Raw genomic sequence first — 26639 nt, 5'->3', positions numbered from 1 at the left:
GGTAAGAACATGCAAACTCCATGCAGGGCGAACGAACCTAGGTCTCCTTACTGCGAGGCAGCAGCGCTACCACTGCGCCACCGTGCCGCCCTCAGCACAACGTTATTAAATAATTTTTGCAATTCAGAAAGTTTAACAAAATAATTAAATCTGAATTTTTAGCTTGCAACCATATATTTTATTTAAGCATTGGGGCTAAAGGTTCCGTTTGAATTATTTTTAGAACGTAGTTTGGTTGTCGTATTAAGTCAGTTTTTTTGTTGTTTACAAAATCCACTGTCATAGAATCACCACGCATGTTGGATTGCAACACAGCAATGTTGCTAGATAAAATGATTTTCTTTTGTACATTTTCCAGTGAGGGAAGAAAAAAGGATTTCACATAAAGCATTTTTGGGGATGTTTCCCAGAATGTTTGAGAAGTTTGGGTTAGTGGCAAACATTCAGTATAGCATAAAATTAATTGATTTGCCAATTTGTAAAGATATTGCAAAGTTTTAACAATCTTCACCCATTTATCTAACGTCAGCGAAAGATAAAAACTGGACATAATGGTGCTGTTTGTGTCACTGGCGTAGCAATGGATTGTGCAGATTGTGCAAAGCACAAGGGCCTATGAGCTTTGGGGGCACTCGGGGTCGTATAGATTTTTTATTTTTTTATCTTGAATAACTTATTTAAAACAGGGGTTTCACAGTCTCGATGCAGTGGCTTCAGTGTTCAATGTCTTGTGACCTTGATTGCTGACGACAAATTGTGTGCTGTCGCCGATCTTTTTGTTGAACGCTATATCATCGACATTTCACCGGCGGTTTCTTCTCAGTTGTTGTCATTTCGTGCATGTTTTACATTGATCCTGTCAACCAAGTCGACTTTTTTTGAAGTAGCAGAGCTGTTGCTGATGGATCACTGTGCACTGTCGTCTACTTTAGTGACGTTTGCACGGCTTGCATGTTACTGCTAACTATACCAGTAACCGTTGCTGCGTGTGAACGATCGTTCTCACCACGAATTAAGACAAACTTAGTGGCTTGGCTGTACTATTAATCGAAAACGAGCGTGTCAGACAACTTGACGTGTCAAATACTGTTGAGTCTTTTGCGCAACAGAAGGCATACAAGCGAGTATTTTAAGGTACCTGCTGTATCAACCCCTAACGGGAGCAGCCAAAAGAAGAAGTGATATTATAAGTAATATGATTTGTGACTTGTCAGCCAGTTCCATTTTTGTATGCTTCAACAGTTTAACATATCTGTAATCCGTTTTATTGTTTACCTTAGTATGGCTTAGTGTCACTTGAGGATTTGTGAGGGTGCACTGATGTCCATTTTCGCAGAACTTGTGTAAAACAGATCGATTGTGTAGTTGTATCCTGTTAGCTGGTGTTGTTGTTTTAATTTGTTACAAACTGAAATTGTTTCATTTTATAGCACCGAACAGTTTCTGCTTTCTAGCTTAAGTTACATTTTAATCATCTTTCACAAAGTTATCTTGGAAAAGTAAGCGGGTCCACATTTTACATATATGGTATTTATGTACAAGTACCCACACCTCCCACATCAAATTCTCACAATTTATTTTATTTTTGCAAACTCACAGTGGGTGTAATAAAATGATTTAAAAAGTTATTACAAATTTCATTTAGGGAGCTTGTTTTTTTGTCACCAGTGTGACACCACTGCCCAGCTGGCCTCTAGGATCTACAGTAGTTGCGAATAAATTACTAACAGTAATGCTAGACAGGAGGGGCCCACCTCAGGTCACCGCACAGGGGCCTTCAGTAAGCTAGCTAGGCCACTGGTTTGTGTGGTTTTCAAGGTGGTTTGGGGCATGTTTAATTATCTGGAAAACCAACTGCACACCTCACACCATAAGGAGGCTTTACACTTTGTGATGGCAGAAGGTTATGAAATATATTAATTACTTTGGTATAACTGGCTACTTGGTAATATTTACCATTTGGTTGTGATGGAAGTCTTGCTAGTTAAATTTAAAATTAAAAAAAAACAAATCTCTAAACAAGTTTTGCTTTTTGGTTTTATTTAACTCATAATAAATTGTCATGCAATGCAAGAGTGTGCAATCAGTGTATTTAAATGTAGTTAACATTAAGTAATTTGGTTTAACAAAACTATTTTTCAGTATGTTCACAGTTGTCAGTTGCTCTAATATGTTCACTTGTTTTCTTGCACTCTGGTTTGAGTAACTCATTTGAACTGAGTTTGAACTGCTTATTCTACACAAATATTTAAGTTTGTCCAACAAATGATTTTTTGAGTGTGGATCACCTGATACACCAGGCAACTTTTTTAAAGGTGGGCACTTGCTTTGGTTTGGGGAGAGGACTGATAGTGAAGGACCAGCAAGGAACAACCTAGAAGGGGTACTTTCTGAAGGGAAGGTGTTAAAGATTTGTTGTTCAGGGCTAACGTGTTAGTTACTATGGGAATTTAATCCTGCCACTCATAAAAAAAAGAAAGTTGCCTTATTTTGCAAAAGAATTGTACTATTTCAAAAGTGTTGCATTATTTCTCAATGATACTGCCTGCTGTGGTCAATAACATTGTGCTTCTGTCATCTATTGAAAGCTAGTAAGGAAGAGGTCAAGCATGCATGTACTGTATCATGCAATCATTAAAAAGAACTGAGCATACGTTATAGACAAATACAGTACATGTAACGCTAATGATTATTGAAGCAGCACTGAGTGTAAGACAAGCAAACATGGTGGCCGGTACACCATTCCTTTTCAGGGCTCAATTGCACAGTCAATCAGAAAAGAGTGTGCTGCATGCAATCCAGTAACAAAATCTACTATTATATAAAATTAGCTAAATTGTGTAGTGTTTTTACGCAAAGTTTGTTTTTCTTTAACTATATCATCTATATCATTTTTTTTTCATCTAAATTAGGAGAATATAACAATGACATTTTCATTTCAATACAACTAATTTAACGTGAATGTATATAAAAAAAAAATCCATTATGTGCATGTGCTCCGCTAAGAATAGTAGTGGTTCAGTTGTGTGTTAGCACAAGTGTGTCGCAATGGTAGCGTGGCTGTCTCGCAGTAAGGAGATGTGAGTTCACATCATGTCCTCCCTGTGTGAAGTATTGTAAAAAGGGACATCTTTTTTTCATTTAACCAAAAATTCCACTATGTAACAATAGCGAGCAAAGCAAGTACTAGATAGATAGATAGATAGATAGATAGATAGATAGATAGATAGATAGATAGATACTTTATTAATCCCAAGGGGAAATTCACACATTCCAGCAGCAGCATACTGATAAAGAACAATATTAAATTAAAGAGTGATAAAAATGAAGGTATAACAGACAGACAATAATTTTGTATAATATTAATGTTTGCCACCTCGGGTGGAATTGAAGAGTCGCATAGTGTGGCGGAGGAACGCTCTCCTCAGTCTGTCAGTGGAGCAGGATAGTGACAGCAGTCTGTCGCTGAAGCTGCTCTTCTGTCTAGAGATGATCCTGTTCAGTGGATGCAGTGGATTCTCCATTATTGACAGGAGCCTGCTCAGCGCCCATCGCTCTGCCACGGATGTCAAACTGTCCAGCTCCATGCCTACAATAAAGCCTGCCTTCCTCACCAGTTTGTCCAGGCATCCCTCTTCTTTATGCTGCCTCCGCAGCACACCACCGCATAGAAAAGGGCGCTCGCCACAACCGTCTGATAGAACATCTGCAGCATCTTATGTACTATTGTGGTCTATGGCCGGCTTGTCATCCTGGCCAATACCCCCAGGCTGCCAGATGGAGCCCTCCCTGCAGCATGGAGGTGCCCCGAAGACCAGCAGGGAATCCTGGACAATAGTGTTTTCATACAGCCCTGCTGGATATCACAGGGGCCGCTAGATGGAGCTGCAGGGAGCAGCAAAGAATATTATTTGCCCTGTGCCCCGGAAGTACGTCCGAGTCACATTGACAAGGGGAATGACATGCTTCCGGGGTGAAGAAAAAGAAGAGTTTTTGATCTGACCCGGAAGTGCTAAGAAGTCACATGGACTGAGGGTTCAGAAGTACTTCCATGGTCACGGACTATAAAAGGATTGTGGAAACTCCCAGACAATGAGCTGAGCTGGGTGGAAGGGTGGCAACGTGTCTGGGAGTGGAAGATTGTATTGATTAGTTATTGTGTATTGTTTAATGAGAATTGTGGAGAGGAGGGTGCTTTGTGCACTGTTTGTGAAGAATAAAGTCATACTTTTGGACTTTTACCTCGTGTCTGACGTCTTGGTCAAGGGTTCAAGGGAGCGATAGCGCCCCCAATCTGTCACACTATATATAAAGTATCTGTTTAGTTTCAATCTAGTTATTTGCTTTAGATATTTTGAAACACTATGATCTGGTGGTGCAGTGCCAGTACTCACACCTCAGATCAAGCTGGAGATGGAAAAAGGAGGTGGATTGTTATTAGTTTTTTTTTTTTTTCTTACACAGGTTAGTATGGAATCTCATTCCCACCACTAAAAAATGTATTGTGACTTTTTACAAAATTATTGCATTATTTTGCAAAGAAAATATTTCCTTTTATTGCAAATATATTGCCTTCACTGGTTAGTGTCATGCACATGAGTGCTTCGATAGTCAGCTATGAAGGAAGAGGACAAATATGCATTTAGCATGGAATCAAGAAGTGAACAAACAAATAAATTGATTATTTATTGCTGTACATATTTATTAATTTTGTGCCCCATATACTGTTTTAAACATTTTTATTGCATAATAAATGCACATATACCTCTCTTGTTTGCCACTTATATTGTCCTGCTGGTTTGCAGTCTCTAACATATGCTGTTAGGTTTTGAGACGCTTTTGGTTAAAAACCTTAGAGTGTGATGTAAGGTAGCAAGAATGTCTTGTATACTTAAAATAAAATCATTGTTTTCTGTGGTGTCCCTCAAAAAAGCGAGACAAGTCACTCTGATATAATGCTGTGTAAGTTTTCAAGTACTCCAGTGTTAAATTTTACCAAAGTTTCTAAATATTTTGTCTTCTTTTAGTTTGGTTGCTTTTGTTCTTTCCCTGTCCAGGGGCCTCATGTATAAACGGTGCGTACGCACAGAAATTTTGCGTAAGAACTTTTCCATGTTCAAATCGCGATGTATAAAACCTACACTTGGCGTAAAGCCACACACTTTTCCACGGTACCTCATACTTTGTCGTACGCAAGTTCTCTGCTCGGTTTTGCAGACTTGCGGCACCCAGCGTCAAAGCAATGCTACTGTTCCTGTGTTATTACTCATTATTTTCCTGACGCGGCTTTATAAATACACTGAAACTAACCGCATATTGTCTATTATTGTAACGCATCTGATTGTAATTAACTTGTAACAATATAACGGTCCAGGGAATAGCCATAGTATTCCAAATACCATAACTGCTTTAGCGTTGTTACTCTCACTGCACCTTAGGAGTTGCCACAGCGGATCATCTTTTTCCATATTACTCTCACTGCACCACTCGGAGTATTTATATCACTGTATCTGAGTGTGAATCACAGCAGCAGATGATCGGAAAGAGAATTATCGGTATACAGCTTCAAGGACACGCTGTCTCAGCCACGGCAAAAAGTTTTAAAGCCTTTCCTGTACGGACCTCGCGGTTCAGAAACAGTTTAATCCCAAGGACTATAAACACACTCAATCAATTGCTCCTTGTAGAACTGTTTGTACTTATAAGTACAATTACCTCACTGTAAACTTGCACTACAGTTATAATATCGCACAACCTGAGCCACTTTATAAAGTGCGTATTTACATATGATGACAATATCATTTTTAAGATGAAATGCAGCAAAATATGTTTATTATATTATACAGGTAAAACTTTAACTTCATTTAAATAATCTATATTCTTCACTGGGACTGGCGTGAAGGATAGAATAATTAAACATGTACTACGAAGATATTTCAATGTTCCTTAAACTTTTTAAAGAATCAGTGCTCTAAGCTTACAGATGGCTTAACATCTATTACAGAGCTGATTGTGTGGCAATCGGTTACTTGGAGAAAGAAAAGCAAGAACTGCATGGCGCCACGCCAATACATATTGAATATAAAACAGAAAGAGAAAATAACGACACAGCTAAAAATGCAGCGGCAAATTTCGACAAAAGTTAAATGCTTGTGTCATGAGCACGAGGCGGCTAGTGTCTGCAACGGACGTGGCCATCCGCCGTGCATAAGCTACCTCACTGACATTGGCGGGCGAAGGAGCCACCAATTCTTTTTCTGCCCAGTGCCACCACAAACCTAGAGCCTCCCCTGATACTGCTGCAATAAATAATTTCATCGATGGTCGTGCACAATCACTGCGCTGTAAAACCCATGTTTAATAACGTGCTTTAACTCTTAATGATATCACGTATACATCTCAGTATTTTAGTTATTCAGAGAGCTGTAATATCATGAATGTAATGGATTTTGTGTACATTCGGAGGAAGAGAGCCGGTTTAAGAAGCAAGTAGTGATTCACACACATAGAGCACATAGAAGATCAAATACAAAACAAAGCATTTAACGTGCTACTTTAATTACGATGTGATTTGAGAAACTGGTTAAGTAAATGATTTTAAGATGACGTTTATGATGTTCTAGTTTAATGACAAAATAAACTACGTGATTAAAGTGGAAATTTCGAGATTGAAGTTGACATTTCGTGCTTTTTTTCCCCACTGTGCCTTTTTTTTCTCTGTACCCTAAAAAGCTTTCATATGACACTCAGACGGTAGGCTACGACTCGCCTTTTCACGGCGACTGATATCTGAGCTTTCAAGTTTCTCCAACATGTTATGTCACTCGATCAACTTCCTTTTGTTGATTATACCACGGTTTAATTAAACAAATAGTATATTTTTCCTTTGCCTCCACTTGGTATTCGCTGAAATCGTTATATTTTCCCCTGTGCTTTTCCCATTGTCTTTTCACAGAAGGCTGCGCTTAAGGGTGATTTATATTGATTTGCATATTCAAAGAGGCGTAATTCTGGGAGGAGTTGGGGCGTTACATAAAGCACGTGCACGAGCGTTAGTTTTCACGCTGATCGGGATTTATATAGCGGAAGAATGTGGAAGTTGGAGTACGCACAGATTCCAGCATCTGGATTTTTCTGTGTGTAAGCACATTTCGGCTTTTGTGCTTACGCCATATTATAGTGCGAGTTCTACGCACGGCGTTATACATGAGGCCCCAGGTGATCACATACAGCTTGTTACTCTGAGATGCCCAATCCTTCTATATAAAAGCGGTTGGTTGTCCTTCCGTCCCGTGAGTGCTACGCAGGCGCCGCGTTTCACACGCCCCGTCCATTTTGCAATGCACGATGGGATTTGTAGTTTCGTTTTTCCAGGTAAAAGATGATGTTCTACTCCAGACTGTGCCATATCTTCTTCTTCTTTCTTTCTTACTATATAAAAGCGGTCGGGATTGTCCTTCCGTCCCGTGAGTGGAAAGCATAGCGGTATTCCGCTTATCACAGACTTACTACTTGCAGCTTGCGGTGCGAAGCGACATGATGTGAGCAGAGTTCTGGTGCTCCCATTGTTCTCTTGCTTTTGTATGCGATGCGCTGGAAAAATAGACAAAATTACGTCTCTGGAAATAATTAATGTTGATGGAGTACAAATGCCTCACCGCGTAGTAAATATTAGGGGGGTTCAAAAGGGCGACCTCAATATAGAAAAAAAGTTTAAATTTCATCACAAAAATAACAGAAACTACGAGTATTAAAGTAATACCGCTCAAATGAAATATAACCAAATGAATGAGTTTGTATAAAATATCAAATTGATATTGAATTGCCTTAAGAAGTGGTCAACTTAAAAGTCGGGCCAGCCTTGTCTAATACTATTAGTGGTCTATCAAGCATGTCTTAATTGTGTTTGTTGTATGTTTGAGGTTGTTACTGTGCATGAAAATGTTTTTTTTGCCTTTATTGTGTTTTTCCAAAAATAGAACAAAAGGAATCAAATTCTGTTTATATGCTTTTATCATTCCATTGATTTTGATGATAATCCTAACCCCTATACTGTTTGGTGAAGACTGTTTCACAGAAAGCTGCAGGCTGGTATTAATGTATTTCAGGCCAACTCTTTTTTAAAGATACTGCAGTGTTTGTAAACCACAACTTTCAAATATGGACCAATTACTTCTTGCTTTACTACTAGATTTTGCTCCAGTGCTGTATGACCTTTCATGTACTGCTTGTCTTTTCGAAAGAGTAGAGTCACACCCTACAAGACCATTTCTTTTGAGACATCTTCACATGTCAAAGCATGTGCTTTATTGACAGGCGACTCTGCTAGATTTTGATTAAACACTTTGCTAGATTTCCTTCTGTGAAATATTATAAAGTACTCTACACCGGAATGTACAGCACAATTTAGATCTTCCACTGCATTTTCTGTTTTCAGCTTGCCCAGTTACTTCACATTACTCGATGGCAGCTTAAAAATGCTGTTACTTTCTAAATATAGCCTTGTTGATACAAAACTCTAACTTTATGTCTGTTTAAATTGTTTTAACTTAGCCTTTTTACAAGCCGTTATGCAAAGCAGCCTTTCATTAGTGGTTACCGTCCAGTACACCAATGTATTTCTTAAATTACACCACTAGCACACCTGGCTCAGCTAACCAATACCACCTTAATTTGAAGGGTTTATGCAGGATTTAAAAAATACATGGAATGCTTGAGGTGCCTTGAAGCAAGGATTGGGAATCAAATCTCTTAAGGTCCTAGTCATTCAAGATATCAGTAACGTTTTGGAAAACTTAAACCCTTATTAGCTTTTATTGTGTTGAAGTTCATTGTATTTATATACATGGGAATGACTTAAGGGCAGCACAGTGGCGCATTGGGCAGCTCTGCTGCCTCGCAGTTAGGAGACCCAGGTTCGCTTTCTGGGTCGTCCCTGCATGGAGTTTGCATGTTCTCCCCGTGTCTGCGTGGGTTTCCTCCGGGTACTCCAGTTTCCTCCCACAGTCCAAAGACATGCCGGTTAGGTGCATTGGTGATTCTAAATTGTCCCGTGTGTGTGCTTGGTGTGTGTGTGTGTCCTGCAGTGGGTTGGCACCCTGCCCGGGGTTTGTTTCCTGCCTTGCACCATTATCTAAGTGGCTGTGGAAAACTAATGTTCTCTTCTAAACATACACTTATGGGAATTAAACATTACATTAAATTGACACTTAATTGATACTTAGAATCTTGAAGTATGCATTCATAGTACATTTATTTATAATTGTTTTTTTGGATTTTTTAATAGTGTTTGCTATAGATGAAGAACAAAAACCATTTGGCATTCCTTATCTCAACTTGGGTAAGTCCAAATCAGTTTGTAACTTGCGAATATTTATTCTTTACTAACACAGAGTGAAGCAAGAGAAGAGAAAATGAAGGTTTCCAAGTGTGTTATGTGTAGAGAGTGGTGGATAACACAACTCTGTTTGTGGAAATATTGCAGAAAGAGTGTTGATTTATGGTGCTGCTTACTATTAAGTTAGAATGATAGGTATGATGCTATAACTTCTATTCAAGATGTCATACTTTTAAATAATATTACACAAGAGTTACTTCTATTACTTGAAGTCTGATTTATGTAATGCCATATTTTCAGTGTTTCTGTTACATGGATCCAGAGTTCTTTGCTCAAGTCAAGTTATCTGACTTCTAGCCAGAAGTTACTCTAAAGAGAAACGAGGGTGTAGCTGTGATGCTTCCCTAATCCCATGTCTTATAACAAAAACATTATATATTATATCTTTTTAAAAAGAACAGTTTATAATATATTTTTTGTAAATTAGGTTCAAAGAAGGAATTGTTTGAAGGAGACATAGCCATTCCAGTAAGTATTTTTATAACAGCTTAATGTGTAATCAATGAGTTGTTTTAATACCACTTTTCATATTTACTGTAATATCTCCACTGTATGCTTTCCAAATTAAACAAGATAACAAGGTAATAATATTTATAAAATTTACAGTGTAACTAGGCCTTATGGTTATTTACTTTATTTGAAAAGAGAATTAAGTGAAATATATAACATCATCTGTTACATGGCATTTGATTTGGAGAAGCTTGAACAAACAACACATCAATACAGTATGAGGACAACAGTAACCAGCATACTTACCAGCCCCCAACCAATCTAACTAAACACATTTAGACATAATCATCAACTCTTATGGTCAAAGATGTTACATGAGTATATTTCACCACTTGTGTTGATGTACTTTCATAAAACCTTCCAGCCCTGGTCTTGAATGACCTGAGCTTTTTAACAGACAGCTAATGAGTGAACAGAAGTTGTCAACAATATAATTGTGTACCACCCCGAACCACAATCCTCTTGATAAAAACACACATTAATTAATATTCATAAAAAGAACAATCGGAGTAAGCAAAGGGAGATAAAATTGGCTAAGAAAGGCCGATCTCTGGAAAAAAGAAAAAAAAAACATACGAGAGGCAGTTGCCAATAGAGTGTCAGAGTGTCCCTTTGCAGCTACGTCATTTCCTCAAATACTAAAGTGTATGATATGCTCTCATTGGTCACTACTACAGCCATATAATCTCTGATTATCCTGCCACAGCGACAATGATGATCCAAGAACAGAAGGCTGCACCCTTAATGTAGGATTGCTCCATGAAGTCAAAAGATCTCTGCCATACTATTGATCTAAAAAGAACTAAAGAAACTACTTTTGTAAAATGAAAATGGGGAGATCTTTTGAACTGTTGTGATTTCTAGAAGTACTTGCCGTTTATTTCTAGACTAGCTGTGCTGATGGGCTGAAATGTAAGTAATAAATGTAAACCTCCGCATTAATGTTTACAGTGCACCATCTATTGGAATCTGTTTTGTAATACAGGTAGTAATAAAATGCATTACATTTGTCATTCTATCATATATCACAAACATTTTTATTAATAGAATGCATTGCTGCAAATGTTTTTGATGGATCATCTGTTAGAATGACAAGTGCAACCCATATGCCATTTTACTATGCTATTCTTAAAAACAGTGTTAATGTTTGTGATGCACCATCTTGAACGTGGGAAAGGCACTATATAAGTAAAATTAATTATTATTATTATTTATCTGTTGGAATGACAAATGCAATACATTTTATTACTACAAATGTTTGTAATGTGCCATCTGTTGTAATGTCAGAAATATAGCAACCAGATGGACACAAATACACACATACACTTATCCTTTTATTAACATGGAGGTAGATGATGTTCCAAAATAAAAAATAAACACCAGTGCACATTCTGTATGTGTTCAGGTCTTAATCAGGATGGTGCTCTGGCCCCCATAGTCTTGCTTATGAAGATTATGAAGAGCAAGGGTTTGTTTTCTGGAGGCTGGTAGGTTGTTGTCTTAGTGTTCCTCTTCCAGATCATCACATTCCTGCCTAGAGAAAAAAGGACAAACTTGTAAGTTGCGAAGTTTCCACAACATTATCTTACCGCCCCCCCATTACCAATAGTCCCCTTAATGACTGTGAATTGCTCATACATATGGCAACTGTGTAATTTAATGCAAACGGATTAGAAAGCAACCAATAATTATTCCTAATTGTGAAGAGCTTTAGTTTTTGAATTAGAAGATTTCCACCGTCAAAGTATTTCCATCCTGAATACCTTAATTTGAGTGGTCTGGATGGTAAAAGTGTGCTTTTTTGTTTGGCATGCAAATTATACACCGTTGAACCTAATTTCCTTCATATTTTGCATACATTCTCCATGTGTACAGGCGACATTCACAGGCTCTGTTTTGTTCTGAACTTTTATCTCATCTGCATTTTATTAGGGAAGTGCCCCTAGGAAGCATTTTTGGGACTTGTTTCAGTTATACAAAGTTGCTCCCCTCAGTGGATATATCAGTAAAATTTTGGTTTGTAGCCAACATTTTGCTCTGGGGAATTTATTTAGTCACCACACCTGGACTTTATTCCAACCTGGGTTGCACCAGGTACCCCTGCTAGTAAAACATATAAAACAATTCCTCTTTAACTAATACAGGAATACATACTAGTGAAATTGAGGATTTTGAAGTGGTGTTTTATTTTGGGCAGTTCTTTGCTTTTTCTCTAGTTGTAGCAGTTGTGGTTGGTCTGGTTACATTCATTGGGCAACCTGTTTGGATAAACAGTATGTACTGTATGTTAAAGGTGGATTCAACAGAAGTAGTAATAGAAGCCATGGTTAAAAAATGATTGAAGTCTACAGAGGTAAGTGAAAAGCATACTGACCAAAGGCACCATCACCAGTAGGCCAATAGTCAAGAGGACAACTCCACTGTGCAGACATACAAAAACATTATTAGCATGCATCAAGGTCAGAAATAAAAATTAAAAGCATTGCTTTCCATTAACACAGAACATGTGTCAAAGGCAGAGAGCAAAGTGGCAGAGACTTGAGGAAGGGGAATTTACTATTTGATTACTAATTGTCTGGCAATTATGCATACCAAAAACGTAAAACAGTGCCAAGGCCAGATAACTTGATCCTTTGGCCAATAATTAGCATCAAATGAAAGGTATATTTTATTATGAGATGTTTATGGAGAATTATTTCCTTTTGTTTTACAGAATGGACGAAATGCCCTTAGGAATATCACCTACAGGTGGAAATTTCCTATACCATACATACTAGGAGACAGCTTGGGTAATTACCTTTTTATCTCTTACTTTATTCAGATTTTGACTATGTTTTGTGTTTGTGCAGTTCCAATACTACCTTCCAAAGTACCAAATGAACTTGGTAGGAGTACATACAGTGGTGTGAAAAACTATTTACACCCTTCCTGATTTCTTATTCTTTTGCATGTTTGTCACACAAAATGTTTCTGATCATCAAACACATTTAACCATTAGTCAAATATAACACAAGAAAACACAAAATGCTGTTTTTAAATGATGGTTTTATTATTTAGGAGAAAAAATCCAAACCTACATGGCCCTGTGTGAAAAAGTAATTGCCCCCTGAACCTAATAACTGTTTGGGCCACCCTTAGCAGCAATAACTGCAATCAAGCGTTTGCGATAACTTGCAATGAGTCTTTTACAGCGCTCTGGAGGAATTTTGGCCCCATTATCTTTGCAGAATTGTTGTAATTCAGCTTTATTTGAGGGTTTTCTAGCATGAACCACCTTTTTAAGGTCATGCCATAGCATCTCAATTGGATTCAGGTCAGGACTTTGACTAGGCCACTCTAAAGTCTTCATTTTGTTTTTCTTCAGCCATTCAGAGGTGGATTTGCTGGTGTGTTTTGGGTCATTGTCCTGTTGCAGCACCCAAGATCGCTTCAGCTTGAGTTGACAAACAGATGGCCGGACATTCTCCTTCAGGATTTTTTGGTAGACAGTAAAATTCATGGTTCCATCTATCACAGCAAGCCTTCCAGGTCCTGAAGCAGCAAAACAACCCCAGACCATCACACTACCACCACCATATTTTACTGTTGGTATGATGTTTTTTCTGAAATGCTGTGTTCCTTTTACGCCAGATGTAACGGGACATTTGCCTTCCAAAAAGGTCAACTTTTGTCTCATCAGTCCACAAGGTATTTTCCCAAAAGTCTTGGCAATCATTGAGATGTTTCTTAGCAAAATTGAGACGAGCCCTAATGTTCTTTTTGCTTAACAGTGGTTTGCGTCTTGGAAATCTGCCATGCAGGCCGTTTTTGCCCAGTCTCTTTCTTATGGTGGAGTCGTGAACCCTGACCTTAATTGAGGCAAGTGAGGCCTGCAGTTCTTTAGACGTTGTCCTGGGGTCTTTTGTGACCTCTCGGATGAGTCGTCTCTGCGCTCTTGGGGTAATTTTGGTCGGCCGGCCACTTCTGGGAAGGTTCACCACTGTTCCATGTTTTTGCCATTTGTGGATAATGGCTCTCACTTTGGTTCACTGGAGTCCCAAAGCTTTAGAAATGGCTTTATAACCTTTACCAGACTGATAGATCTCAATTACTTCTGTTCTCATTTGTTCCTGAATTTCTTTGGATCTTGGCATGATGTCTAGCTTTTGAGGTGCTTTTGGTCTACTTCTCTGTGTCAGGCAGCTCCTATTTAAGTGATTTCTTGATTGAAACAGGTGTGGCAGTAATCAGGCCTGGGGGTGGCTACGGAAATTGAATTCAGGTGTGATACACCACAGTTAGGTGATTTTTTAACAAGGGGGCAATTACTTTTTCACACAGGGCCATGTAGGTTTGGATTTTTTTTCTCCATAAATAATAAAAACCATCACTTAAAAACTGCATTTTGTGTTTACTTGTGTTATATTTGACTAATGGTTAAATGTGTTTGATGATCAGAAACATTTTGTGTGACAAACATGCAAAAGAATAAGAAATCAGGAAGGGGGCAAATAGTTTTTCACACCACTGTATCTATAGGCTACAAGTGTACCTCTACAGAATTTCTTTCTTAAATAGTAAATTAAAAAGACTCTGATACACTAGACTATCTACCTCCAACATTCCATGTCAATGTTAGTAATATACAAATGTAACAGTGACTCATAACTAATGGAAAAGAAAGTGACATTGATAGATGACTTCGTGGAAGTACTTTAAATATACCTTGTGATAAATAATTGAGCCTTGACAAACAAATAGGTTTGGGGCAGCCTCCCATACACTTGGAAAAATGGCTGCTAAATCGAAAAGGTTGCAAGAAAATGGTCTTTACAGCCAAGAGTCCAAAACAGAACTGAGGTTTGGTACAAACATGGTGGGTTTTATAGATGGAGGGAGGAAGTGACATTTTCTGGGGTGGAACTGGAAGTGATGTTCAAGGGCCCAGGTGGAATTTCCCGCATTTGGTCTGCTGGGAAAAAAGCGAAAGGGTCAGTGCACTCTGCCACCTCCTGGTCCGACCAGGAATTACCTTCTTTCGAGCCCTTTAGCTGCCTCCCATGTGCACATGTGGGACAACCTGCAGGCGTCATGAGTATCCAGATCTATCTGCTGGTTAGCATATGGCCAATGTGCTCTGTACCATCTACTCTCTTTCTGTGGAGTGGATCTTTAACATTGAGCCAAAACGTAGAGTATGTGTTCCAAACTACATTACAAAGAAAAAAATATTGATGGCTGTATAAACAACTATACTAAGGACTGCACTAATTCAAGTAGAATGATCTCCATTCATTCTGAAAATAGCATTACACACAAATCTGTATACATGTAATGCAAAGTTGACTGACTGATTCACTCACTCACTCACTAAAACATAATTTTCTGTTTATTTAAAAAACTAAAATTTGTCAGGATGGTACACTAAGAAAGAACATTTTTATCAGCATTTAGGAGTAAACCCCACCAGCAATAGATAAACTAAATACCCTAAGATCTGAAAAATGCTTTGATTATACTGACTGAAATTGGGAGATGTTATGGAAAAAAAAACTAGCCAACCTGTGTGTTTTTTTTTATAATTTTTTTATTTGGCAATATTAATTGATATTATGCTAATGTACCTGCACTGCGTCACACTTCGTGGTGACTTTATGCAATCAAAGAATGCGGCAGAATTGATTGACAGGCAAGTGGACAGCAGCACTAGCCAATAGGGCGGATGGATGATTGAAAAAGGGGCAGTGTTCTAGACAACAAGAAGGAGAAGTGATTATGTTTGGCGTCTACACTGAGCCATGAAATGGAAGGAGAAAGTTTGGCAAAGCTCACGATAGATGCAAAGCTCATTGTTTAGCAAGTGCATTTTAAAGGATCAGTGAAGGTGCCAACCAATTTGGCATTGAGCTCTGATGATGCTTCACTAGAACCAAAAAGGAAGGAAGGGAGAAGCAGAGGCAGAAGAGGAGTCTTTAGATCCAATACAAGCTGGGAACGACTGTGTAAATTTAACCTTAATGGGACCCCATAAGCTACTCCATTGTACTCCAATGCCCCCCTTCACCACCCGTTCTCCAAAATTCCTTACATATACATTTGCATCTGCAGACTTTAAAATTTACAAAATTTCTAAAACCTAGTACCACCAGTTGTTTTCTTTCACTTCAAGCACAAGACAAAACAATCCCTAAAGAAACAAATTCAGTTCTATATTGGCTGCATAAATCTGCAGCCTGTAAATTGCATTGTTGTTTAATAAGCTACAATAAAACACAATTCAGTGGAATGGCTATGGCAGAACAAAATTAAAACTTGCATACAACTTACGAAAAACACAAAATGAAATACTTCAGTGAACATAAAATGATTCGCTGATACATGATTATGAATGAGAATATAGTCACATTGCCTAGTGAATGAGAATATGGTCACTTTGCTTATTCATCTAATCAAGTTCAGTATCAGAAATAAGTGCAGCTTAGTAATGTCTTTGCATAAGTTTATATTATTATTTTGGGTTCACTGTTGTTATTTAATGATTTAAAGGGTTTAATGACTGTGTTCAACCTTTTTTAAAATAAATGCGTTCGGGCATAACATAACGTTTAGTAGAAGAAACCTGTACTGTCATCATCAAAACAGTTACTCATTGGAGGTGTGGAATAAAGCCAGAATACTCCATAAACACACATGAAAATGTGGAAACTCCATTTAGACACGAACAAACTGGGAACTGAGTTTGAGTCTCTAGAGCTGAGGAACAACTAGACTACCAACTGTGCTGTTGTTCTGCTGTAATATTTTTCAGAGTTGATATTTCTGTCTTTTATGCACAAGTTAAAACATTAAAAAAATCAAACTGTGAAACATTTTAGACAGTTTATTGTAGATTTAAATGGAAAGCCTGAGAGTTTAATATAAAAGAATAAAAAATACATTTCTATAAAATTACAACATGAACAACCAATTCTGAAATCCATGAAACACTATCAGTATAAAAACTGTAAGAATACATATTAGATCTTTGCCCTTTGATAGGAAATTTCTTTAACACTCTCGTACATTTATTCATTTTATTTTTGTTGTTTGCATTCATCACAAATGGTTGGCAGGTGAATCTAGTGTCCTGGGTTGAAATATGGTGCCTGGTCTCCTTCCAAATCTGAGTGGGCTTTTCTCATGGTATTATGATCCCACATCACAAAGATGTGCAGCTTATGTTTCCACCACATATACCACTAAATTGGATTAGTGAACCTGAAATGTTATTACACTTTTTGCACAAAAAAACAAGTGAATGAGAAATTATCATACTCTGTGAGCATTTTATAAAATGAGCAAAATGTAAAACATTGGAATTTCTGTCCATATTCTTATTTCTATTCTACCATATGCAAGCTTTTCCATATTTTATTTTTTCTTTCAGACTTAAATGCCAAAGGAGCAGTCTTTCAAGCATTTGAAATGTATCGTCTCAAATCATGTGTAGACTTCAAGCCATATGAAGGAGAAAAAACATTTATAAAGTTTGAAAAACTAGATGGGTATGTTAATGGACTTGAATGATATACAATGAAACAAGGAGCAAGTAATAAGGGTAATATCTAGATTTCACAACTAATGTATAACATTTTGTCAGTGTAAAAATATGGTTATTTTGAATTTTCAACAGGGAATATTTCTCATTTTACTTATCAAAAGTAGAAATACGTAATAAAAGTGTGATAGTCACTTCAGCTTCACTTTTACACAAGGCATCATTTTGCACTATGCCAGTTTTGCTCATTTTCTTGCTAGATGTGTTGCCAAACCAACTGTCTCTGGCTTAATTGCTATTTCAAATGTAATTTTCTCATGCCGCATGCTCCACATTCCTATACAAAAATGTCATATTTATTTAAACTGAGTTCTCTACATTCTCCGTGCATTGCAGTACAGGTGTTTAGGGTATGGGAATGGGTATGAGTAGATGAGTACCTGAACCTTAACAAATTTAAAATATTTTCCTTTTATTATTACCATGCAAAGGTGCTGGTCTTTTGTTGGTGACCTACAAACAGGCCAGGAGTTGTCACTGGGGGATGGATGTGATCATAAAGCTGTGATTGAACATGAACTGCTACATGCTCTGGGATTTTACCATGAACAGTCTCGCACAGACCGAGATGATTATGTGAATATACATTGGGAAGAGGTCCAGCAAGGTGATAATAGATTTTAATGTTTGCACTTTTATTTTGAATGAAAGTATTTATCAATAAACATTAACCTGATTAATTATATTACAGAAGAATACAGTAATGCCTCAGTTAATGTACCCTCAGATAACAAAAGCACCTTTATAATGGAGTCGACCTAAAATGCCCAGTGGTGCATATGTAAGTGTAAGCACCAGTCTGCTGGCATACTGTGGTAGTCACTGTGCATCTTCCCTCCACAGAATAGGCATTGATGTTCCGTATACTTGAGGGCTTAGGTATTTCACACTTGCTGCAGTTGTTTTAGCATTTTTTATAAAATAATATAATTTGCTCAGTATGTCACAAATTTCATATTTAAATTTTACTTAAGATGGCCTTTTTCAGCTAAGGAACATTGCAGGACCTTATCTTACAGGGCATGATTCTAAGAGGATGACTCATGGATTTCTCGTTTCTCATTCAGAATCTGATTTAGCATCGTTTAGCATCATTTCACTGGCACTCCATTTCACTTATTGATTTTTTTTTAAAAATCTGAACTTTTTAGCACCAGTACACATCTCTGAATGCTTGACATGCCTGAAACTGAAATTTAAGATCACCACAAGAAATGTATTGGAGCAGGTTTTTGTTTTATGCTCTAAAGATTTGAAGCTCATTTCCTGTCAATATTCATAAGCGGTCTTCTATTACCAGTTATACAAAATGGATCAAGACTCATGTTTTACTTGACATTTACAGTAATTAGTAGTATTGTATTTGTATTTTATTATTATATAAATGTCACTAAATCCGTTCTGATTTTTTAATTTAATTTTCCATGATTATTACCTTAACTAAGTGTTTGTAAGTTTTATTTTTATTTTTTTGCTTTATTTTGTGAACTTTGATCTATAGTTTAAAAGTATGAAATTACCTACTGTGGAGGACTGCTGGCTTCCCAGGCCGGTCTGCACCCCCAGGACGCTAGGAGGAGCTCTCCCGACAGCAGGATCGTGCCCCGAGGTCCAGCAGGGCCTTATGGACTTTGTAGTGTTTATACACAGCCCTGCTGGATACCTTGGGGACCACCAGGAGTCGCTGTGGGGGGACTTATGGGCTCTGTTGTGCCTTATGACCCGGGAGTACGTCACGGTCACGTGACGGGAAGGAATGGCGGCTCCGGGTGAAGTAAAAGACTGATTGCCCTGACCCGGAAGGAATAAGGAACTGTGGACTGCTGGGACAGGAACACCTCCGGGTCAGGGGCTATAGAAGGGCAGTGCCTCAGTCCAGACACTGAGCTGTGCTGGGTGGGAGAGGAGCAAAGTGTCTGGGCGAGGAGGAGAGAGAATATTGTTTATTTGTTGTACTAGCAGAATACCCGCGCTTCGCAGCGGAGAAGTAGTGTGTTAAAGAAGTTATGAAAAAGAAAAGCAAACATTTTAAAAATAACGTAAGATGATTGTTAATGTAATTGTTTTGTCATTGATATGAGTGTTGTTGTCATATCTATCTATCTATATATATATATATATATATATATATATATATAGCAAAATAGCTGCGATTGGCAGCGGAGAAGTAAAAAGAAAAGGAAACATTTTAATAATAACGTAACATGATTGACAATGTAATTGTTTTGTAATTGTCATGAGTGTTGCTGGTATATATATATATATATATATATACACACACAGACACATATAAAAACATATATATACATATAAACATATATATATATACACATCTATACACATATATATATATACAGTATATACAACATATACATATCTACATATATACTGTATATACACATATATATACAAATCTACATATATATATCTACATATATATATTAGGTGGGACTCGATTAAAAAATTAATCCAATTAATTAGAGGCTGTGTAAGAATTAATCTTGATTAATCGTATGTAATCGACACGTAAATTTGCCCCAAATCGCAAATGTTTTTTTTTTTTATTTAAAACGGTTTTAGTGGGCTTACAGAATCAAATAATAGACATGGACATGAATATTGTAAACTGAAGCTGTTTTAATTTCTGAAAAAAGCTTTTAAACTGCATTTGAATTCAAAACAGAAACAAAAATATCATCCCTGGTTAAAATTGGGCAGACTTAAAAATAAAGTGGTAGTTTAAGTACTTTAAGTACATTTTCAGAATAGTATTGTCTTTAAATAATAATAACCAAAATTTCACCATAAAGTGCAGTTTTTCTTCTTAAAAAATAAGTCAGAAACATAAAAGGTAATTTGACCAGCTTACTCTTTAAACTCTGAGTAACATTAGCCAAAATTATTTTGTACATTAGGCTAAAACAGTGTGATCATTGAACATTTTGTAATTAGATGTATTTAGAATTACTAACGGTCACGGAAGTCCAATGATCCCCAGTAAGAGCCACAAAGTCCGCTTTCTGTAATGCATCTAATTTTGCTTGCTTTTCAGTGTGCACAAAACCATGCTTTTATCAAGGCTTCGGGTAGTCGAAATGATCAGTCGTAGGAACGCGCTTTATTCCGACTCTAACATTTTTGTAGCTGTGATGTGTGCATCAGTGTAATGGATGTACCAGGAAATCATGCATTGACAAAAGTTCCCGCTTGCTTGGAATTGAAAGTGTGATTAAATGCGTTATTTTTAACGCTGCTATGGAGTACATGCATCGAAGCTTCTCAACTGTGCTTGTGCTAAGAAAGGGAAAATTTTAAAAATAACGTAACATGATTCTGCGTTAACCTAATATTTTTTCATACGCCCCAAACCAAGGAGATGGGAAGGTAAAATGAATCGGTAGCGCGACATAGTCAGTACATCCCTCTCGAATCGAACCTCAATGTCGGCGTTAGAGGCTTAAGACTCTACAATTGCACCACCGCTTGTCTATGCTAAAGTATGTATTGTAGATCGGGCTATAGATATACATTTATATATATACCCGTATCGCAGTGGAGAAGTAGAAGTTATGAAAAGAAAAGGGAACATTTTAAAAATAACGTAACATGATTGTCAATATACAGTAATTGTTTTGTGAGTGTTATTGAATGTTGCTGTCATCAAGGATTTGATTATCATTATTTCTTTCAATCAGGCTCGTATTTGTACGATGTGTTCAAGTTACATTCCGTGTTTGTCAATCGCTGTAAAGATAAGAGGTTTCATTCATCGATTAGTTCCTTACTGCATCAATAAACAGCTCGCCTTCCTTTTTATCTGTGATGTGACAAACTGCATGCACGGGTTTTTTTTTTTACGCTGTCTTCCTTTAGCGGACATTGACTTTTTCCACCGTGTGCTTTGTTTCCACAGTAGCTGCATTTATGAATATGCTTATCAGACGCTTCATATTTTTGCTGCCTTTTCAATTGTGTAATTCGGTTTTGTTCAGCCTTTGGAACTGTTGCTTTTATCTGTGCACTGCATCAGTTCACGTGAGCCACTCGGTGTACTTGCATCGAAGGTTCCCAGCTGTGCTGGTGCCATCTCGTGCTATGTCCATAGCTTTATTTAATGTTACCTTAGTCCTGGCACTTAAAACTTTCTCTGGCAGTTTCGCTGAGTTTGTGTCAAACACCACCCTGACCATCTCATCTTCCTCTCCATAAGCACAGTCCTTCACCCGTGAATATTTACCCGTGGCAGTTTGCTATTGGATTGCCGCTGACGGATGGCCTTATATGGGCAGGCACTAAATTACAAACGCCAGCGCAGCCTGTCTATGAACTTAATTTAAAGTGTAGGTTTACATCGTGCTTTGTTTCCGAAGTAGCAGAACTCGCTTCTTATTGTTTCGCTGCCTTCTCAATTATATAATGCATGTTTTCTTGAGCGCTTTTTTGAGGTCTTCCTGGTTTTCTATGTACTGCGTGATTACGTGGGAGGCGTGATGATGTCACACGAAACTCCGCCCCCACGGCGTTGAAGCTCATCTCCATTACAGTAAATGGAGAAAACTGCTTCCAGTTATGACCATTACGCGTAGAATTTCGATATAAAACCTGTCCAACTTTTGTAAGGAAGCTGTAAGGAATCAACCTGCCAAATTTCAGCCTTCCACCCACACGGGAAGTTGGAGAATTAGTGATGAGTCAGTGAGTGAGTGAGGGCTTTGCCTTTTATTAGTATAGATTACATAGTGTATGAGTAGTGTGGAAGGTGCTTGGTGCACTGTGGGAAAAAATAAAAAGTCTTGGACTTTTACCTGGCGTCTGGAGTCATACCTGAGGGTTCAAGGGAGCACTAGCGCCCCCTACTGCCACACTGCATAACAAAAGTTTTGTTTTTTTTCATTAATAAACATGTAACATTTTAAAACCGAACTCTTATTTGGTCAAATATTAATAGACACATAAGCTGTTTTGTTTTTTCATTTACTGTTGCAGCACTGTTGTAATGCAGTTTCATTATGATTCCTTTTTATTGTACAGGCAAAGAACACAATTTTGTCAAATATGATGACAGTTTTATTACTGATCAAAATACTCCATATGATTATGAATCCATCATGCATTATGGGCCGTATTCTTTTAATAAGAATGTGAGTGCACCCACAGTGACATGCAAGATTCCAGAATTTGATAATATTATTGGCCAGTATTTGGACTTCAGCAATATGGACATAATACGGTTGAACAGAATGTATAATTGCTGTAAGTTAATTATACTATTTTTTTTATTACACTGTTTATAATTTGCATGTTTTGTTATATATTTATATACGGGCATTGAGCTTATGAAAACTGTTTACATTTTTGTGCTACAATATTGAGTTTTGATGTGTTTAATTTAAATGATATCAACGCAAACAAAAATTTCGTTAAAGTGAAAGAAACATTTAAAAACCTCTAAAAATATAGTGTAATATAAAAAGAACATCACTATAAATCTAAGTTTTTGCTGTTTATGAATTTAGTCATACTAGATGGGGACTAGGGCGGCACGGTGGCGCAGTGGTAGCGCTGCTGCCTCGCAGTTAGGAGACCCGGGTTCGCTTCCCGGGTCCTCCCTGTGGAGTTTGCATGTTCTCCCGTGTCTGCGTGGGTTTCCTCCGGGTGCTCCGGTTTCCTCCCACAATCCAAAGACATGCAGGTTAGGTGGATTGGCGATTCTAAATTGGCCCTAGTGTGTGCTTGATGTGTGTTTGTGTGTGTCCTGCGGTGGGTTGGCACCCTGCCCAGGATTGGTTCCTGCCTTGTGCCCTGTGTTGGCTGGGATTGGCTCCAGCAGACCCCCGTGACCCTGTATTTGGATTCAGCGGGTTAGAAAATGGATGGATGGATAGATGGGGACTATGCAGCAGTTTTCTGATCTGGACGTTATCAGATCAGTATCCATATGTTGACTGTCCCATTTTAAGGTGTTCTATTGTGGATGTGTTTAGTTGGAAGACAAATATTTCCTCAGGTGTCACACTTATTTTTGTTTTCATTCCTGGAATTTTCATACTTTGTTATCTTCAATTTACCTTCTGTCTTTGAAAGTCTTCTTCACAATGTTTCACAGACCATAAATTATTCTTTCACTTGGCCTCAGTCTCCCACATGCCTTCTTCAAAATCATAATTGAGAAGTGATGTAATTGATATCTTTGGTTTTGCTACATGCACCCGAATAATTATAGCCAAATGCAGTCTATTTTAATCAAATCCACAGTCATATTTCACTTCCATATATAATATAGAGTAGTTTTGATCTTTACCAAAAACGTTAAGATGATGTTTTGTACAAACTTACATGGTTAACCATCAGCTGCCTCAAAGCCTTGGGGACTTGGTTTGATTCTCAGTTGGTTCACTGTCCATGTGTTCTAGTGCACCTTCTCTCCATGTCTGCATTAGTTTTTCCCCTACATTTCAAAGACGTACAGTACATGTTTGATTAATTGTGAAGTGTAAATTGAAATGCTGTGAGTCAGTATGATTGTGTGTGTTCCTGTGCCTTGTGATGCTCCTTCTGGGCTGGTTCCAATGTCTGAGGCTGTCTGGGATATGTTCCTGCTCCCTATGACTCTAAAACTGATTGTACCAAAGCCTAGGAGGGTGAATACTTTTTATAGCCTTTGTAAATAACAAGAAATAATATATTTCAAAGATTTTCTGTGAATATTAGTGAAAAGAGAAAATTGTAAAATATATGTCTGAAGACCCTACAGTAATCCTTCTATATTCTAAAGCTGACATTTTTGTGTCATTTTCTCTTTTACATTTATTTTGCATTATTGAATCAACACCTTTTAATTTTAATAACATTATCTTGTCAAAAGTAAATTGAATGTATTTTTCATTAAACTTGTGAATTATTAATTTCACATTTGATCTTTTTTCTTGCATTTTTGGAAACTTTTCTGTTTTGTGTGGAGCACACTGCACAACCTCCAAAAGACAAGGAGCCAGTTTCTGATTATTAATATTTATATTTATCTTGAACTAGAATAGCATCCAATTTTGCCATCTTATCAATGACACTTTCCTAATTCCCAGCAAACTTGTTCTAGTAGTTCAATGTATTGTTGAAATATTTAATGCAGCATGGTGGCACAATATTAACACTGTTGCCTGGTTCTAAAAAGGCAGGGGTTTGTACCTCAGGTGTTCCCTGTGTGGATTTTACATGTTATCGATGTGTCTGTATGGGTTTACTTCAGGGTGGTCCAGTTTCCCCTCCCAGTCCAAAAACATGCAGGTTAGGTGAACTGGCATTGCTGACAGAGCCAGAGTATAATAGTCTTTTATTTTATATGTCATTTGGATTTAAACCAATGACCCAACCAGAGTAAATGTATGCATTGATCAACACTGTATGTAAATTCAATAGATTTTTTTATAAAATGAACTTATATTCTTTGTTTCTCTGATCATTCTGAGCATGCTGTAATGCTTCAAGATCTTTGTGCGTTCTGTTTTTATAATCCATTTCAATATCAAAACTTCATTAAGTAGCCTTATGATTTTTTTAGTATATGCTAAACACTGATCAAGGCCCAAAAATATTGCATAAATAGTACTGTTTAAATGCTTCTTCCCAGAATTAATATGTTTTATTAAATGTTTTGCTGTGCTTCACTCTTTTTGTAGAGTCATGTTACCAAAGTTTAGAGTAACAGATAAAAACAACTAGCCGTTGAAATGGTAAGACTACAAAAAGAGGAAAGAAGTATGTATTTATAAAACTTGCCTCGTTAAGCCATGTCCGTTGGTTGCTAGTCTGATCGAAGCATCCCAGCATTGTAAAGCTCTTAAAAATATAAGACTCTGTGACTAAAGTGTAAGAAATATTTTCAGCATCCTCTCTAACGCTGCTGGACCATTGTGCCTTTGAATCTATTAACATCTGTGGAATGATCCAAAGCTCAAAAGACGATGAAGACTGGGTTCATATCAAAAGCATTTCTGGGATGGATGACCATACACTTCTTGGGCAATGCAGAGGCAAGTCAAATAACATAAACTCAACTTTTAGTACCAGTGTTATCTGACAGGAATCTCATGTAAATGTTTGCCTGTTGTTACCCATTAATTAACTGACTTCCAGTTTCATTTGTTGTCTGAATCTCTTCATGTGCCCTACGTAGAAAGTACTGTAAATAATTTGCATATATAATGGCAATGTATTTTATGAGTGGAATTATATTTGTTTGTTGAAGGAAATTGTGACCTAGCTAACTATACCATAAACCAAAACTTAAGTGTTTTAGTAAGTAAAAATCATAACTTTCGTAAATGGTTACTGTAAATATTTTTACTGTAAGGCAACTGACAAATTTAATATCAAAAAGGTACGTCAATAAGTAAAAAAAAAAAATGTGTGTCTTTCTGTAACACTGTCTGAGCTTAATTCTGTATATGGAATATATTTCCACAGAACACACAGAGCCTACTCTTGCTGCGCAATTCAAATATAATGTATATAACATCAGCTTTGCTTCAGTACTACAATGACAGATTAATGGGTCTCTGTAAAGTGTTTGAATTCTGTTGAACAAACCACGTTTATTCGAGTTTACTGCTTGTCAGTGTCCATGGTGAGCTCAGCACAACCAATAGCCTTATTACTAGCTATTTATCTTGACATAAGTCAACGCCAGAATGCATATATAATTCATTTTGTACCCCCATGCACTACTGTACATCTTTCACCACCTCTTGAATTCTAAAATGGAGTGCATAGAGTCTACTACTTGTCAGCATAAGATGATAGAATTTTAGAATTACCTTATTCCTCTGTTTCCTGTTTGTCTTGTTTGCTCTGATCCTATGGTTTTTGACCTTTGCTCTCCCTGAAAATATTTATTACTGTTCATTTTCATCTCCTTGTCATTTCTGTGAACACATAATTGTTTTGTCGTTCAGTACCTTTGTGGTGATGCAGCCTCAACTCAAAGTTCTTTAGACTACTTATTGGTAGTGATGAGCAGGCATGCTCGGCCGAACATGTGTTCGGCTTGAGCATCGCTATGCTCGGAGCATGGTGCCACTCGAACGAGCACCACATGTGCTCGTGCTCCATGCTCGAGTCTCCGCCCGCAAGTTTTGCGGGTTGGAGACAGCCAGTCAA

The 26639-nt window shown here is 37.4% G+C and overlaps 1 protein-coding gene across 1 annotated transcript in view; it reads left to right on the top strand.

Moving 5' to 3' along the window:
• LOC120526663 (meprin A subunit alpha-like) overlaps nucleotides 1-26639 on the top strand; it is a 48693-nt gene that overhangs the window by 2375 nt on the left and 19679 nt on the right. The window contains exons 3-9 of the mRNA XM_039749818.1: nucleotides 9287-9340; nucleotides 9825-9865; nucleotides 12621-12696; nucleotides 17313-17430; nucleotides 17915-18090; nucleotides 22515-22736; nucleotides 25367-25513. Coding sequence (XP_039605752.1) covers nucleotides 9287-9340; nucleotides 9825-9865; nucleotides 12621-12696; nucleotides 17313-17430; nucleotides 17915-18090; nucleotides 22515-22736; nucleotides 25367-25513 — 834 coding nt within the window. The remainder of the gene's footprint in view (nucleotides 1-9286; nucleotides 9341-9824; nucleotides 9866-12620; nucleotides 12697-17312; nucleotides 17431-17914; nucleotides 18091-22514; nucleotides 22737-25366; nucleotides 25514-26639) is intronic.

The sequence above is a fragment of the Polypterus senegalus genome, chromosome 3 (genome assembly GCF_016835505.1).
Source record: "Polypterus senegalus isolate Bchr_013 chromosome 3, ASM1683550v1, whole genome shotgun sequence".
NCBI lineage: Eukaryota > Metazoa > Chordata > Cladistia > Polypteriformes > Polypteridae > Polypterus > Polypterus senegalus.
Note: the sequence above shows the minus strand (reverse complement) of the source record. Positions and strands in the feature narration are given on the sequence as shown.